Consider the following 18,216-nt stretch of genomic DNA (forward strand, 5'->3'; position numbering starts at 1 on the left):
CACGACTGCTCTTCACCGTCAGGCCCGTTTGCACTGGTGTCGGCAACATGTGCTCTGGAACGTGAACATGTGGAGGAACGTTATGCTCAGCAGTAAGTCCAGATGCTGCTGCAGTTAGATCATGGAGGTTAAGTGTGAAGATTGCCGATTGTGCACAGATAGGTAACAGTTTTTGGTGTAGGCAGTGTGATGGAGAGACGCTGCAACTTCCTTACTGGAAGAACAAGTTAACATTAAAGGCTTCAAATCTCCACAGTCTGGGACTGTACCGCTCATCCCACAGCAGTGTATGACCAAGCTGCTGACCAGCATGAGGCAGAGGTGCGAGGCTGCTGTGGGCTTGTATGGTTCTTCCACATGTTACTGAGGCATCTCTTTGTTAACTGAATAACTTGTTAAATTTCCAAGATGTCTTGTTTTGTCAGACTTCGATCCTCACATCCAATAAACTACACCAAACAAGAGTCAGTAGCAGAATAAGCTGTTTGGCAAGAGAAGATTTGGCAAGTTTTTCCATGGGTGTAACCCACAAATGCACTTTCCTTATAAATGTGGCAACACTTAAGGGGAAATAAACAGGCTTTCCCAGAGTATAAGATTTATTGCCAAGAAGCATTGTTAGAACAAAGACATAATCAAACACAAATTCCCTTACTTTTTGTGCTGTGTTTAGATTCTTAGACTTTATTCCTTGATTTTCCCCCCCTGTTGGCTGCAAACTTTTTCATTGTTCTATAAGCATCAATATGCGATCCTAAAACTGGACATTTACACACACACACACAAAAAAGTGTTAAATCTGTTATTGCATTTATTCTCTACTTGCTCGCAGCATACTGAAGACCACCAAAGACCTGTTGTTCAATCAAATACTGAATTATAATCCATCAGATCCCCGGCCACATATAGCAAGAGTTATAGTATTGATAAGTCTGTTAACTTAAACAGATTGTCTGTATTTTGCTTGAACTCTTCACATTTTTCTAATAGTATAGCCTCTCTGTGGCCACTGCACTACTTCTTCCTGGAGCCTTCACTCAGCACTCTTAGATCGGCACCCATCTGTCTTTAAACCACAGTGGGTGGCCAAAAAAAGTCACCACTTGGCTTTAATTAAGGAAATGGTGTCTTCCATGGGACCGAAGGTCTAGGTTCAACAACTGATGACACAAGCATATTCCAAGCTGTCACAGCTGATGAGTTACAAGTGAAGCTTCAGTTTAGACCTGAGAGTCACTGAAGTTCCCTCTGGGCCGATTCCACTGGCGTCAAGTCCTTCAAAAGGAATCAAAGTAAATATTTTACTTGACACGAGTCTGTTTGCCGCGTTTACATTCTCTTCTCTGCTTCAATACCTCAGGACGCTGACGTCTGCACATACTCTCACTGATCCCGAAGGTCTCGCCTTCTCCAATGTCGTGCCGAGGAAGAAAAGATGCACTCATGCATTCAAGTAATTAGCACTAATAAGCTTTGCACTGACCTAGTAGGCAGCCATATTGATTTCAGGGGCTAATCAAGAAGAAGTTTAATGACACGGCAATTAAAGTGCTCCAGTAAGTGAATTACACCTGTAATTAAATGCTATGGAAAAGCCAGTGTGGGAGAAAATGATCTAAAATGTCATCGGTGTATACATTTAAACTTTAAAGAGTGAGTTCTTTCGCTGGCTGGACTTCTTCTAGGCATTGTAAAAATATAAGAAAAAACCAAGAATATTTACAACTTCAATCTTTATTTCTTTCAAATAAGATAAAAGAAAATTTGTTATCAATAATACAAGTACAAAAAATGTATCAGAACACAGACGAATATACAGGACAGAGCTTGACAGTGAGAGCTTAGGAAGTAATATATGGATGAAAGAAAGATCCTCGGTACATGATGGGAGGAAAAACAAAGTGGGCTGGTCAGTGGAAGACTAGATTTCAACAAAAAAAAAAAAAAAAAAAAAAAAAAAAAAAAAAAAAAAAAAAAGAATTTAAGGGGACTGGAAAACGTCTAAATGTAGTCAGCCTGGCACCAACAACCCTGCTCTCTTTCCAGTTTTGGCCAACATGCTATGAAAAAAAACAAAAACCCTCCAATAAATAAGGCGCCATGACGGGCCCAGAGCAGGGGAAGTGTGTGTGTTACTAATCTGAATATATGGACTACAACTGACGGTGTTCACATTTTATATCGTGCATAAATACTTTATCATCTTAAATCACTCTTAAGATATTTCTATTCATAAACAATGACATTTATAAGTGGGAATTAAAAACAACTTTTAAAGAGAAACACGAGCTGCGACAGAAAAGTTAAGTCAAGCGTATGAGGTGCTCTCTGATAACCCTTTTGTGGGAGTGGGGGGTGATTTAACTAAGGGGGAGAGAGCTGAGTGAAGCTGCACTGCTCACACTTTACATTACTGTGTGTTACAAGTTGGCGAAGCGCTGCCTGGCCCTTCTCCAACATGCTTTATGCAGTGATCAAGTGCAAGTATCATCACTTTTCACACGTCGCTATAAGTGTGTGCTTAGAGGAAAAAACAAAACTGTGGCCCACATTCCTACAGGCGCTGCTAAAAACAAAACACCAAAATCTGCAAAAAGAAAAGTGGACGAGTTTCATATGTTACATTTTAAGGCACTTCAGTGTCAGTTCGTTCGGTTTGGTGGAAGCTGAAATTTTGGCACCACAAATATTAACTGTAAGCAGATAAAAATCCCTCTCTCGGTCAGCGATACTGAGGGGATTTATTCATGAAGCAATAAACTGACATAAACCGTCCATTCAGCCGCCAAAAGTCACCGAAGATGAAGTCCCTCTGGCAGGCGTTTGAGTTTTTCGCACCCTGTGAGGTGGGGGGAGGAGGTTTGGAGTGGAGTGGGTTGGAGTGAAGGGAAGACTGTTGCTGAACATCAGAGTCTCAGAACAAACGAGTTATGCTATGATGGCGGCGGGCGGCGTCTACATCTCGTGGGCGGTGAGATGATGTTCTGGGATACCGTTGGCATGAGCCACCATCGTGTTATTCTCATTGAGGCGCCTCACGCGATACATTTCATAGTGGATGCTGCTGGTGATGTCCTTAATGTTCTGCATGTGGGTCCTACAAACAAAAACACACACGGTCGCATCACAGAAGTGTCCGTCCATCTCAAACCATCACAGTTTTTACATTTTCTACTCAGCCACCTTAAAATTTAGGGTACAAAGTGTGGACAGATATAATTACTGCTGTAAAAATCACACACCTTTGTATATATGGATTTTTAAAGAGGCTCGTCCACACACTGAGATCTGAAGTTGTTTAAATGAACAAAGATCTCAAAAACTTGAAAAATTGAAGTTTCCAATGGTCTTTCTCGATGTATTAAAGGGCGATTTTATTCTGTTCTATATAAACTGAATCCGGATTTGCAGTTTCAGAGGATGAGCTGGTCAAAATTTATATTAACAGACTGAAGCAGTCTCATTCTTGAACACAAACACACTACCTAAAACATTTCACACTGAAAAATACAACTACAGACCATTTCTACATGTAGATAACTCAAAGCAATAAAAAAATTATTTTTAACTAAAACATTTAGTCACAAAAATGAAGAAAATGCTATTTTAATAACATTTTCATGCTGGATTGAACAAATATGACAAGTTGTGCTACAAAAACAAAATATCAGTAGATGGCCTAAGATGAATGAAATGAATGAATGAGGACTCATGAAAAGTACTAAAATTTCACAAGAATCATTATATATTATATAATATAGCCGGAGCAAAATACAGACTATTTGCACAGACGATATCTTATTGGATCCATTAAACTTTGATAGTTTACTCAGTATTTTCTGACTTTTAGGGCGTTTTCACACCTATAGTTTGTTTATTTGGGTCCAAATCAGTTGATGAGCTTGCATATTCATATCCTTTAATTTCTAAAAACTTCAAACGAAACACAATCCACCACTAAAAAGAACATCAAGTCCTCTTATCGGCCAGAGTAATCGACTGGTCTAGTCGTCACTCAATAAAACATGTTGTTTCTAAGATTTCCTTTGCTGACCCCCTACAGTGAAACCAATTCTCTACGTTTCACTCATCCTAAGAACTGCAATGCTCGAGCACACGACAGGAAACTATGATCACTTTATCTCGAGTTTGAAAATAAAAACTAGTTTTACTTTAACATGCTGACTGGAAACATCCTCCTGCTCCTTTGTGTCCTTTATTTTGCTTTACAATAACCTCAAACAGTTTTGAATCCACCTTGATCCAGCATGTACCTGTAAACTACCAGCACACTTGCAGTGCCAGACAGAAACCGCTCAAACCGTGTCTTTAACTGTTGTGTGTGTCTGACAGAAGGGAAACACGCAGACTTGAATCGCTCCAGCTGTCTTTACAGACAACAGCTCATGTTTTATTTCCACTTTGTGCCTGTAAACATGTCTCATATCAGTTTTTCCCTCTGCAAATTTGCGTTTCTGCTTTTACTGCACTGGGACTGTGATCACTATAAAAACATAGGTGGATTCACTGAAGCAGGACGCCTCTTGTAAATTAAAAACTAGGGCTGTCAATGTTAACGCATCATCACGATCACTGCGATTAAAATTTTTAACGCCATTAACCAATCAGGAGCGCAGAATGGACAAACTGCCCGAATTGCGTTGACAGAGACATTTCAGGGATTTTGAGTCATTCTGTGCTCCACATGGGTTAACTGCGTGATGACGGATTAATCCGTGTTAACGCACTAACATTGGCAGCCCTATTAAAAACATTTACATATTCATTCATATTGCTACTACATACATGTGGCACATGTGATTCATGAGACTGATCTACCGCATGCAGATTGAGTCTCCCTCTCTGTGTCTAAATTTACAAAAATCCCTTTATTTATGATGAATCTGTGCCAGATCCTCATCTGGCATAAACTTGTGGACTTGCAGACAGCATGCACTCACCTGATGAGGAGATCCCGTAAATAGGCAAACTCACAGTGGGCTATGTTCTCAACTGCAGAGAGAGAAGCTTTGAGTTAGAAATAATCAATGGGGAGTTAAAACAGGTGCTAAGAGGCTGCAGAAGCTTCATGAATGGCTGGTGCTGAGATTCTTTAAGAGTCCAGCAGGTGGAGTCAGTGATCCTAGTGTGATGGCTCCATGCAGCAGGCCATCTTGCCCTCACCTGCTGCAGCTTTCATCTACTTTGAGTATTTTCTGAGGAGATTAACTGCATCAGAATTTCCCAGTGATGTGTGCCTGTGTGTGTCAGCACAGGCACACTCTGCAGGAAATTAAACTTCCTTTATGAGGCACTTGATAAAGGGGTGGGGCCTCCTAACTGGAGTGGCTAACATAATTAAATATTGAAAGTCCGATCCTGCAGTCAAAATGAATGTGACCATAAAGTCGTATGACACTAATGATGACCAGTTTCCTTCAGCTGCTGGAGGAAACTGGAATTAAAAATGACTAAACTTACACATTTTCTCTGCTCAGTGCATATCCAATGTGAGGATTCAGCGGACATAATCTTTGTGATATTAAAGGGAATGAGAGAGGTTGGGACACAAAGTAAACAATCAGGCCTCTTCATAGAGACTGTCTGGTGGAGGGCTGAGTCAGCTGCATGGCACACGACCGCTGTCTGGAGAGCTGAATGGAGCATTGTTGACACTCTGTGACCAGCTGATTCCCAGAAACCCTCCCTTCTTTTTTACCCCTCATTTAATAAAACCACTGAAAAGTAAATGATTTATGAACTGCTTTGCTAAAAGTGCATCATTAATATAAATACAAATGAGAATTGTACCTTCAATGGTTCCCCACTTGGTCTTCCTCCCCAGCAACCTCCTGCCGTTGACCTGATACTCCTGATCACTTCCCACCACAGCAAATGGGATCATCTCCTGTTCAAAAGGTTAAAAGTAAACGGCTATTAGAGTTAGAAATCCTTACAGAATGGATTTCAGATAGAGCCCAAAGTCCTGCTTGGTGATGCTGCTGCCCTTACCCTGATCTTTTCATTGATCATTCGGTCCTCTGCGTCCTCATCAAATTCCTTCTGTGGGTATACGTCAATCCCATTGGCTCGCAGCTCTTCCCTGATCTGGTTAGAGCATGTTCAAATACACACATGCACACAACAAATCTTTAACCCACCACAAGTCTTTTAATCTCTGGACTAATTAGGCGGCTGTTCTTGATGTATCCTTCTGAGAGATCAAACAATTGTACCTAAATATGCACAGGATGCAGATTAAGGTTGCATTAACGCTAATCTATGCCAAAAGTTTGGGCTTAGTCGCTAACCGCAACAAACAAAACGCAAAACCCTCACAGGATGTACGCCTAAACCTGTGCGCACACAGAGTGTGTTAATGAGGGAAAGGGAAATCCTGAGATCCTTGAAAACAAAGCCAATAAAAACCTCATAAAGGGGTCAGCTGTTTAAAAAAAAGTAAAGGCAAGCAGAGAGCAAAAGGGTAAAAGAATATAGGGATACTTCTTCAGAGAAGTTGCAATGCCACTAAAATCTAATAGATGTTACCTTCTTTTTGAAGAAGTCTCTCTCCTCCAGCGTAAGTGTATCTGCCTTGGCGATGACTGGGACGATGTTGACCACTTTACTCAGACGTCTCATGAATTCGACATCAAGAGGCCGAAGACTGAGGAGACACAACATGAGAGAACCGGGAGGAAGACATTACATTTAAGAACAAAAGCACAGGAAATTGTAACGCAAAGCTTTCGCACCAGAGGGCAGATGTTCCTAAGAAACGTCCCAGATGGAGGAACATTTACAGTTCCAACTTCTTATCATGCACCCATCATTACACAGAGTGTGTGAACAGCTGCTTGATACAGTTAGGGGAAGCAGCTAAGGCTTTTCCCGCAGTTTGAGAAAGCATCTGCATGTGGTTAGAGCAGCGGATTCTGGCCTGGCTAACGACTCTTTCACACAGGCTGCTCGTTGTCAACAACAAGGCTTGTGCACTCGAGAAAGACAAAAGTGCAGAATTGATTGCATGCACCCAGACACACACAGAGTCTCTGTCTCTTTCGTCCTTCCTGCCTCTCCCCCCGTTAGGCTTTTTAAGGCAAGCCTGGAGCAGCTGCTGGCCGGGCCATGTGACATCTGCAGTGTTGGATCAACATGAAACGCTGCTTGCTGGAGACGGGGGGTTGGGGGGGCATTCACACCAGGCCCCTGCCTGAGTAAAGACATGCCATGAGACAAAAATTAATAGAGGTGCAGCATTTGCTCTGTTATCAGTTGTGTCTTTGTGTGCGTGCTCCAAAGGGGATGACAGTCCACAGCTGCTTCAACATTTTCCCAAGACCAGTCGCTGCACTCGACTCGAGTTACACCAATGAAAAAAAAGGAATATAAAAGAAACTATAAGCTGCATGGTGAATTATTATGTGAGACTGTGTTCACCCAACCCCTAATTCCTTCTGCTAGTATACCCAGACCCCCTGAGCTCCGATCGGTGCAGGTCTGAACCAAGAGAGCGCTGAGACGGAGGGTAAACCGGACGGTTCGATGAGAGCCAGATGTGTGGGCCTGTGAGAGGTCCAGGGAAAAACTTAGGATACTGAGCTGCTTCAGGGCCTGGCGAGAGCAGCCCATGTCTCCAGAGTGTGTGGGCTGGATAGAGTCCTTGTGTGTGTTCAATAAGAGGGGGTAACAAGGCAGAAAGATCTGCTTCACATTTAAAAAGTTAAGAACAAACAAAGACAGTCTATACCAATATGTGCTGACATGCAGAAGCAAAGCACAGCATTGCTGTCTGTAACAACAGCAGTTATTTAAATTCCAGTTGATGTAATTGTTTCGTATTGTCACCATGTCAGACTTTTAGAAAACACAATGTTTGTTTACAAGAAAACTACAGCGCATAAAAAACAGCTTGTGTGACAGGAATCAGCACTGATGTTTTTTTAGATGTGTCTTTTTGAGATTTAAAACTACGACTGTGGTGTGTCATTACCAATGTCCAGTTGGGGGGATGAAGTATATGCAGCAGTGGACTCTGGAGTCTGGGATCCTTTTCTTCCTGTTGATATTGATTTCCTCCTGCAGGTACGCCTCGTACTGATCATTAATGAACTTCATGATGGGCTGCCAGCTATACCATAGTGGAGAAAGATAATTGAAGAAGGAGAAGGACAGAAGAGGGAGGGGGAAAGAAGGGTAAGGGGGTGGAAAAGGAAGAGAAGGGACAGATCAGTAAAAGAAGGAAGGAGGAGGGGCTCAGGCAGACAAAGAAGAGGAGGAAGGACAATGATAGAGATCAGGAAAAGTAAGAAAGCAGGAAAAGCAAGAATAAAGGGAAGGACATCTGGTTAGAAACTCTTGTCATTATGAACTCACTGCTTATATGGTTGTTGCAGCAACGTTAAGTTGTAGCCTACCAGTTCTCATTGTTGATCTGGTCTCCAAAGCCTGGTGTGTCAATGACTGTCAGCTTCATTCTTACACCCTTCTCCTCAATGTCTGCAAACAAAAACACATAAGAACACTGAGAGCCAGCACAGCAGCAAACTGCTGTAACACAGACAAGCAGTGAGAATGCAGATGGGCATAAGCCAGCTGTCGTGAGTTGTACCGTGACTGATGGACTTGATTTCCACTGTTTTGGGAATCTTCTCCTGGGCTGTAGCCAGCACAGACTTACGGCTGACTTTAGACTTGAACAGCGTGTTCATCAGAGTAGACTTTCCCAGGCCGCTTTGTCCTGTAAGCAAAAACACAAACAAAAAAATGACAGGCAATGAGAAAAAAAAAAAACAACACTTCGACAGTGACTGCTTACACAGTGGGGAGCCAACGGTTTACACAATGGTGCCATAATAAACCCAAACAAGATTCTATAAAATGACCCTGCTTCACTCCAACAATTTCAGAAGCTGTGACATCTGTCTGCTCAAACACTGCCAACAAAACGTCAAAGCACACCAGTTTACTTCATATGCAGTAAGTGATGAGAAAAAGGGGCAGCTGCAATGAGCCAACAGCAGGACAGGGCAAGCAACAGCCACAACTGCTATGCCTATGGTTGTCTTTTGTCATCCGCTATATAAGTCTCCAACGACTGCACGTGCACAAGAGTTTGGGCGTTTCCCCTGTCTAATTTCTCCAGCTCCTTTCTCTCAGCTGCCTCTCTCAACAAGTCTCATCCCGTGGATATGGGATGAGATCCAGCCCCTCCGTTGTAATTGCAGCTTGTGATAGTAGTCCCCGTTTTGCTCTGCAGCCTCGATGAGTTTGGCTGATTTGTCCACCTGCTGCAGGTTCTGGTTAGAGTTTCAGAGCAGAACGAGATCTAACGTCTCCAGCTGAAATCCATGACTGTTTATTTGGAGTACGTTTGACTGCGGGAATTCTTCTTGGGGAAGCAGCTTAATGACATTGTGGGCCACCACAACCGCAACATCAACCTCTGGGAAAAATGGCACAGGAAAGACTGGGGCTAAATGACAAGCAGAGACTGAACTGAAAAATAAAATGAGCAAAGGGAGTGTTCACTAGTAAATTAATTGTGAATGGTGATGCTGTTTTGGATGGAGGTTAGTTTTACTTTGGTATCCTGTGGAGGCAGCAGCATATGAAACACTAAAGCTTTTTTTTTAATAGCCCTAAAATGCTAATACGACATATGGCACTTATGAGCCACTCAAAATAACAGCAGGGGAAATAGCATGACTGCAACAGCCACACCCAGAAATACAAAAATGTAACTCCTTCTTTAATCTTATAACTACCATTTCAAGACACTTTCTGATCAGATAACAACACAGATGCTCTTGTTTTGCTACAGTAAGAGGATAAAATGCTCCCCCATCCGGGCAAATTGAAACAGACTTAATTTATCAGCTGTCTGTCTATATGGATGAGACCCCCTGTGATCCTTGGACCTCATGCTAACATCACCACGGTTTAATGAAGAGCTGTTTGGAGGGGCCCACTGAGAAATGACCACTCAAAGTTCAACCTCAGGTTAAGTCAACATTCAGAACTCTGATTTATGGATATGCACTCGCATGCACAGCAGCACACACTCCACGCAAACACAGATTCACAGAACAAATATGAAGCTCAGCAGCTGGAAGTTAAAGGACTCAAAAGTCCACGTGGCAAATTAGCATTTTATCTGCTACAGAGCTTTGGCAGTACTGATGCCACTCTGAGCCGTGTCCAAACTCGCTCCAACAGCTGCTTTCTCCAAAGTGTCTGCATCCATCATCCTACCGCTAACAACCATCACAAAACAGTGAGGTGATTCCAAAATCCCACAAGTGCTTTCTGTATGAGGTCAAAGTCGTACAGATGCTTTTTAAACTGTTAAATTGTGTCTGGCAGCAAACATTTTCACAAGAAAAAGCAAACAAGCTGGAAGGAAAATTTTTAAAAATGACACTCAAAGTTATCACAATTCATTATCTTACCAAAAAATTTGTTCTTCTCTTTCTATCGTCTCGCTATCCTGTTTGGATGTAGGGGTTTCCCCCCGGGTGTCCTCTTTCTTTATAGAGGAGGAAGTAAATCCACCTGCTCTGTTAGTTTTAAACTGTTAGATTGTAGCTACTGCACCTGGTCCGAAGCATGACTGAGTCTTATGTTTTATAATCAGTCCATTTTCACTCCATTTGTTTAACAAATGAGAATTAAAATAATGAAAATCCAGTGAAAATACGTTGTTGATTTTCCTTTCAGTTTTGCTACAATTTTTGGAGGGGAACATAAAGTCCTCTATGCAGGTAAAAATCCGTCAGTTATAAAGATGCCAAACCAATTATCCAGTTCTTAAAAACCATCAATTGTTCCTATAATTTCACCTTGATATTAAAAAAAAAAGACACCCAAAAAAACCATGGAAACCAGTTTTGTTTAGTTGTGTTTACCCACTCAGGCCTGGGGCTGCTTCTCAAGCACATTTTTTTAATTTGAGGATGAGACACAGACCATGTGTGGAGACGACATGCAGGAGACATAAAGCAGTGAGATTGGGTGGGTTCGATGGTGGCCTGTTTGATCCTGAGGTGTGTAATTAGCTCCTATTTTAAAGGTGTCTGATCACAGTGATGAGCACCACTGAGTATGCCCAATTAAAAAAAAAAAAAAATAAAAGAAAAAAGCTTCAGGCTTCTATTTAAACTTGATTAGAGAGAAAAGCATCATGACTCAGTCTCAGCTCTAGTTATACATAACTGAGGTTATTGTGAGATTTAAGTGTATACAACCATCAATGCAACCATTTATTTGCAGAAGGCCACACTTTTGAGTAAAGATGGGAAATATTATTTCAACCTGAACATTTGCTAGCAGTAGTTATCCACAGTGAAGCACCAGCTCAAAAGTCTTACTCAAAGGCAATTCCTGGAATTATTTCTAATGCTTCACATGCATTTCTTTTAATGTGTGAGTGCGTAAGCAGCCAAAGATTTGATCACTGCAATGCTATGTGTCCGACAACTACTGTGCGAACCAAATCTGGGTATTTTAGTGAGTGTAAACAGGCTCTGCTTACCCACAACCATAATGTTGAGCTCAAAACCCTGCTTCATGGCTTTCCTCCTCATCTGCTCCAGAATGGCATCAATACCCACGTAGCTGAAGTCCAACATGGGGCCGCCAGCCTTCTCCCCATACAGTCCACCCACTGCTGGGGACACCATAGCATCAGGCACCACCGCCTCAGACATGGTACTGCTGCTGTAGCTGGAAAACACTTCAGGTCCTGATGTAACACAAAGAAACAGAGAAGGCTTGAGTTACTCAGAAGTATAATATGGAAGAAGCAATAACAGATAAATGACTCATCTGTGAAAACAGGTACTGCAAGTAAAATGATAAGCGAGTTTTTTTAAAAACAAAAAAACAAAATGAGTAGACTTTTTACAAGAATTTCAAGATTCTTGGTTCCTTGGAAATCCATAGGAGGAAGTAATGTACTGCACCAAACTGTCATAGTGCTGAAATATGTAATGATTGACAACTTCCTGTTATAGAACAAACCAGTTCAGCTAAGCAGCTCTTCAGGTGATGGCAGTTCAAAAGAAAAGCTATCAGTAGAATTAAACTACAGTAAAATCTGTTAATAACACACATACACATTTGAACAAGATAATAGGGAATTCCTGCAGTGTCAGAAAAATGCATCCCTGACTGGGAAAAATCGTGTGAACACCCAGTTAAACAACAGCTTGGAAGGTTGATGGCACAAAAAACCAAGTTATAGCTGAAATGGCCTGCGTGTTTGCCTGATAGGGAGAAACTTGATTAATGGTGCAAGTGGCCATGCACATCATTGCATCTTTAATGTTGGGTTTTATTCAACCTGTGATGCACTTTGTAACTGTTTACAAAGTGCTATTAGTTATTGTTATTTCTAAAGGAAAGCTCTGGGATCCATCTTCTAGTGAATGTCTGCACAAAAGTTTCTGATAATCCATCTAATGGTTGCCGTTTATTTCAGTCTGGAACAAATGTGGCGGACTGTCTCGAAGACAGACAGACAGAAAAACAACTAAAAGCACCTCCTGACTTTCAAGGTCCTGGTTGGTCTCATGCCAGAACAGTTTCTCAACCCAAAAGTAAAACTATCAGAAAATTCGCTCTGTGGAATTAGAGTAGTTTAAAATTGGCAGAACGACATCTCTTCACTTTGTTTTTGTAATGATTAACTTCATGTCCTTCTGTGAAATGCCTGCAGATGTTTGTCTAATCACAAGAGAAATATTAAACTTTTAATATGTTCACTGAGGTCTGCGCATGCCAAAGTCACCGTACCTCTCGAGCTGTGTATGTGACAAATTTACACGACGACAGTGTTTACGTCCGTGTGTCATTAGATACACAGTCCATGTACCATGCTACCCCTCGCAAGGCCTCCCCTTTCCCTTGCTCTCTACAGTGCAGTGTTAGTGTCCTGCTAATGTGAGAGTGGAAAAGAGTGAGACTGGTGAGGTTGAAACCTGATCCACTCACAGCTAGCCTGGCTAACACACACAAAAGCCCTGAGTACATGCTTGACTTTGTGCCTTTAAACATGCTGGTTGCCTTGACTTCACACACTCAGACTTTCCTCTGTTTGAGCGCACAGCTGATCTGTAGGTACACATGCAAATATCAGCCCCTGGACTGCCTGCCAAGAGTTTAACAGCTTTTGGATTCCAGCGAATACTCGACCTGTCACAAGGAGAAAGTAGTCCAGACAGCAGGCCAGTTCACCCGTATCACTCTGGGAATTAAATCAACAGGCTGGTAGAAAAGTCAACACACTTCAAACTGGCACTGCACTGATTACTGGAAGAAGAAAAAAAATCTGAGGAACAGCAGTGCTGTAGAAACTCAAAACTAGCTCATGTTAACACGTTAAGTCTTGCTGTTATAATATGCTCCATTGTGTGTGCATCCATGTATCATAGAGACCCACCTATGGAAGCAGCTCTCCTGGCCTCTTCACCACTTCCTCATCCTGTTCCAAAAGTCAGTCAGCAACTTACAGCGACTCACTGCCCTCCACCTCCCCTCTGCAACTCCCCTGTTCCCATACCTCTGTTTCGCTCATGTCTTTTTCCCCTCAGCCTCACCCTTTCCTCCCTGCTCACACTGATCCTCTCTCATTGGTGTTCCCTATTGCACACCAACTCTCAGTTTTCTTGTATCTCTCCTGTTTGAGCCCCTCCTCCTTTCTGCTACTCATTTCGCTTTTAGCTTTGTTATTAAATGTGCTGGATAATACAAAAACTCCATCCTCTTCTTCTCTACACCATCTATTTTCCCCCTGAAATCCCTTGCTGATTTTTTCCTGCGACAGCTTTGTGCTGTAAACAGAGATGTTTGCCAGGAGTTAGGACACTGTGGCAACCAGGCCTCCAACAACAGAGCTTCAAAGGCATGATACCAGGGAAAGCATCAAAGGAAAGGGACATAAAATGAACAAGATGGAATACTTAAGATATCATCCAACAGCAGCTACACCTGCAAAGCACTAAGATATAATGATGAGAAGATCATCTGAACAAGCTTAATCTTCTGTTAGAGCTGAAACATTTAATAGATGATGGATTGTCAGCTACTTGGATAACTGTTTAATCTAATCCAAAGGCTTTACTGTCAGGACTCATGCACAACCATGAGCTGAGCATCGACCCATTTTCGAAGGGCATAACACGGGATAAAACAAATTTGTTCTTTTTATTGTAACTGTAGATGTTACTTCTGCGGTCCCAGCACAGTCCTCATTCCCAGCCTCTGAGCTTAAACACTTTTCTCCAATTTGGTATGCACACTTCTCATTTTGTGATCAGTGTGGGTTTAAAACAGGAAGAAAAAGTAGGTTTTATGGAGGTTTTTGGTTCTGTGTAAGCTTTGTGGAAACAATCAATTACAGTATTTGGTCTGAGGACTTCCTGAAATCAATGCTCAGCACCTCTGCAGCATGTCTGTTCTGTTTAATGTTCAATTACTATTTGCTAATCTTCCACTGTGGGTGGGAATTACAAAAGCTAAGATACCGAGTGAATGAGAGAGGGACAGAGTTGTTGGTGGTAACTAGCTGGTTTCCCAGCCAGAAGCACAAAGACTCTTCAAAAGATTGGTTTCATGAAGGACAGTTAACAATGTACTGATTTTCTCAAGTCAAAGAAGAATTTAACACCATAAACAACTTGGCAAACATCACAACACCACACAAAAGGAGTCTTGAACCACTACCGTGGGAAACCAAACTCTTCTCTACAATAAAAATGAATCACTTCATTCATGGGCAGGACACTTCTTTAGACCTTTAGCCAACTTTGGTAAACTACAAACCCTATGATGTGGTGAGTAAAGCATCGTATCAGTGGTGCAGAGAGTGTGTCAAAGCATCTGGATACACTGACCATTTATCAGATGGACGTATTCACCCTCTGTCATGGTTTTTAGCCAGTAACACAGCTGTCAGACAAGAAGTGGTTGGAGAATGGCCTTATAAATGTTAAAAGTTTTATTTTATTTTTTTTACCTCCACCTGGAAAATGTCTGGCCCTGATGGCTTAACAGCTGTTGGACATTACCTCAAACCTATCAAACACAATGGGCTGACTGAAAAAATTACTGTTGAGTCAAATAGGGATGTAAGGAATGACATACTGTGGGAACCTCAGGTATTTTAATATGTTGTCATGCAAACTGATGGTGTAAATCCTTTGGAGGTGGATTAAATGAGCCTCTCAGATGGCCACAGCCTTTTAAGAATAATTATATTGGGCCGCTTCTCAACTCAGCATTTTATGTTTTCCCCCCCACTAGTTTCAAGTCTGATGGGAAATGGGCATGCAAACGTTACATTTGAGAGAAAATGCGATGACAGTTGTGGAATAGGTTTGCTTATGTTGCTGATCAAACAGCACAAGCACAGTTTGGATGAATCAGATTTGTTTTTCAGTGACAATTAAGGGTCATTTAAAAACTTCAGTTTTCATTGTTGCTTGCTTAGTGGTAATAAATCACCCCTGGATGACTTGCACATTTGCCATGCCATTCCTTAGCTCTACTGTTCGCCTGCATCATGGACAAACAAAATTTATTTTAGCTATTGGAAAGCAGAGTGACTCACTGTGATGCTGTTTTCAATTACAGGCACTAAAGAGGTTTTCTCTTTTATTGCTTCCAGCGGTATCAGATTGCTTTGCTTTTTTTGTAAATATAGCCAGAAGTCTCATCTCTGCAGCAAAGCATTTCAGAGAAAAACAGCAAGACACAAGAAAAGGAAGAAGACCGAAGTGTGGAGAGAGAAAAAAAGGCAGACGTGTGCAGATAGGCATGAGATAAAGAGGAGAAGCAAAAAAGGAAGATGGCTGTCGTTGAGTAGGGGGGAGGTAAACAAGATAAGGTCAGTGAGAGGAGGACAAAGAAAGGCATGCAGAGGGGGAGAAGGAGGGGAGAAAAAAAAAGTGTGGATTGCAGAGATTGTGATTTATTCCAGTTTTGGGCCTGGGGCATTCCTCACTAACTACACACAGGCCTCCAAACTGAGATGCAAATACATTTGAATCCAGCTAAACATCTCCCTGTTCACTGGATGGTCTTTTCAAAAGGCACTAAAACTACAAAGAAGTATGAAGAAAAATGTGACTCTGTCGCCTAAGTTTAGATGCAGTGTGGCCAAAACCACTGAGCCATGGCTTAGCTGTCCAGGGTGTTGATCTCAACAGGGTGGTGAGCAGGTCAGAGATCATGTTCCCAGTTTAGGTTGGAAAGAGCTGCACTGAGGTTAGTCCCCTTATGACAAACCTGTGGTTTGACCCTTTGAGTAAACTCTGTAGAATTTAGAGGAATCCAGAGAGAGAAAAGGGCTGGAAACTTGGAGTGTTTGTTATCTGCAACACAGACTCACTCAGGGCATCTGTAAAACTGATTGTACAAAATCTTTCCCTTTATCGCTTCACTTTTACAACTGTGTTATACAACATGCAGGCAGTTCCACAGTTTTTCTACTATTTTAACGAGCCATAACGTACACAATTCTTTCTCTACTAAAGCATTGCACTGAATGATTAAATGCCAGGCTTTAAACAAACACTAAGCCATGGATGAATAAGATCCAAACACAATTGCTCAAAACTTACAGTCACAAGAACTCCTGTTTTTCAAAGGAAATTAGATTTGTTTTTATCCAACGTTACATGAAACGGATCAAAAATGTAGTAAATGACAATTGCTGTCTAATGGGTCCATTTATCACAAAATGATTTATGATTTTTAATAAAATAAACAGAGGTCCACTCTGAGCCAGCATCGCCCCTGTGTCACAGTGTTACACTGTATTACCCAATGTGGGTTTATATGATAAAATGGCTAACTGATCCCATTAGCACAGCAGAAAACTGTTTTGTTAAACTAGCCATGATTTGGCTGCTGAAACATCTGAGGCGGCTTATTCTAATAATCAATTAGCATTTTGACCACATGTTGTGGATTCCTGGAAACAGCTTCCAAATCCCATCCTTGGAATCATCTCCACACCTCCTGCTTGCTTGTGTTTATACACCACTTTGCATTTAATTTAATTATTCATCCCCACTCTCTTCCTCAGTTGTGCTCCATCTCCCTCCCTTCACTCCCAACTGTAGGCAGTTTATACAGTAAATTTCATCCAGATTGATTGCATCCAGGAAAATTTAGGGAACAGCCATGCATATATTAATTTAATCCATTGTATCAACACCAACACAAAGCTGGTGAATTCCTACAGATAACCTTAATTATATTTGATTGAAAAGGAAAATTGAAAGAGTTTGTGTCCAAGCTCCACATAACAGCAAGCTTAATTTGTTTCATAGCAATGACAGCTCAATAATTTAGTATTTAGTATCCACCACTAGGCATTAATCCCATCAAGCAATAGATTAACCTGAACTTGTGCATTTTAAGTGCTTGTTTGGAGCTGTATGTCAAAGACACATTGGTTTACTAATCCACTAAATGGGTTTTGAGATCTTTGTTCTTTTTAACAATCTATTTATGGGCTGGTTAAAAACATCTGCTGCCTTTGTCTTCCATTTACATTCCCAGACAGGACGAAGGCGGTTTGCAGTCGAGTCTCATCTTAACGTCGCTAGATTTGTTTTGATGGTAACCCAGATGCCTCTTGAGGAGTGTGTGGGCTGCTGCAAATTTTATTTTATTCAATGTGATAAAAACGACTGATTCTCAAGCTGGCTTTTTTATGGTTGATTTCCCACAAGAGATGGTGCAAACACAGCTGAGAAATTTGTGTAGAAGCGATAAAAATGTATTCAATTACATTGAACTGGGGTTCCGGTAGCCCTCCAGCATTGAATCAATTCGATACCCCCAGACCACATGGGTTTACAACACACATAAACACACAAACACAGTTTCCCACCCTCTAACAGTGAAGGCCTTTTTATTAAAAGGGGAAATTGGTTTGGTGGCAGTGCAAACACTGACTTTAATAACACAACAGCCTGAGTGTTTTTGCAGCAAAGCCGAATTCCCAGACTCCTCATCGTTCAGCTCTCAGGAGAAATGTGCCCTTTGACCCCTGCAGGGTCCATCTCTGTCATTATGTCACCTGGCACTATTTGCCTGGAAATGATATACCCATCTTACTGTGTTCTGCACGTGTGATGCATTTAAAGGCATTTATGTGCATGTTTTTAGAAGTATTTTAATATTGGGGCGATCGTGGCTCAAGAG

At 41.6% G+C, this 18,216-nt stretch overlaps 1 protein-coding gene across 5 annotated transcripts in view; it reads right to left on the reverse strand.

Moving 5' to 3' along the window:
- Nucleotides 1-1,718: 1,718 nt before the first annotated feature.
- Nucleotides 1,719-18,216, reverse strand: part of LOC134626156 (septin-9-like) — a 62,757-nt gene continuing 46,259 nt past the window's right edge. For 4 of the 5 annotated variants that reach the window (XM_063471719.1, XM_063471718.1, XM_063471715.1 and 1 more), the window contains 9 exons: nt 11,534-11,743; nt 8,612-8,740; nt 8,418-8,499; nt 7,994-8,131; nt 6,550-6,667; nt 6,013-6,108; nt 5,812-5,908; nt 4,962-5,013; nt 1,719-3,097 (listed from right to left, as the gene is read on the reverse strand). In XM_063471719.1, the coding sequence (XP_063327789.1) occupies nt 2,956-3,097; nt 4,962-5,013; nt 5,812-5,908; nt 6,013-6,108; nt 6,550-6,667; nt 7,994-8,131; nt 8,418-8,499; nt 8,612-8,740; nt 11,534-11,743 (1,064 nt within the window). In that variant the 3' untranslated portion in view covers nt 1,719-2,955. Of the gene's footprint in view, nt 3,098-4,961; nt 5,014-5,811; nt 5,909-6,012; nt 6,109-6,549; nt 6,668-7,993; nt 8,132-8,417; nt 8,500-8,611; nt 8,741-11,533; nt 11,744-13,441; nt 13,530-18,216 lie in introns of those variants that run through there. The other variant, XM_063471721.1, reaches the window with a different exon arrangement.

Source organism: Pelmatolapia mariae, linkage group LG4 (genome assembly GCF_036321145.2).
Source record: "Pelmatolapia mariae isolate MD_Pm_ZW linkage group LG4, Pm_UMD_F_2, whole genome shotgun sequence".
NCBI lineage: Eukaryota > Metazoa > Chordata > Actinopteri > Cichliformes > Cichlidae > Pelmatolapia > Pelmatolapia mariae.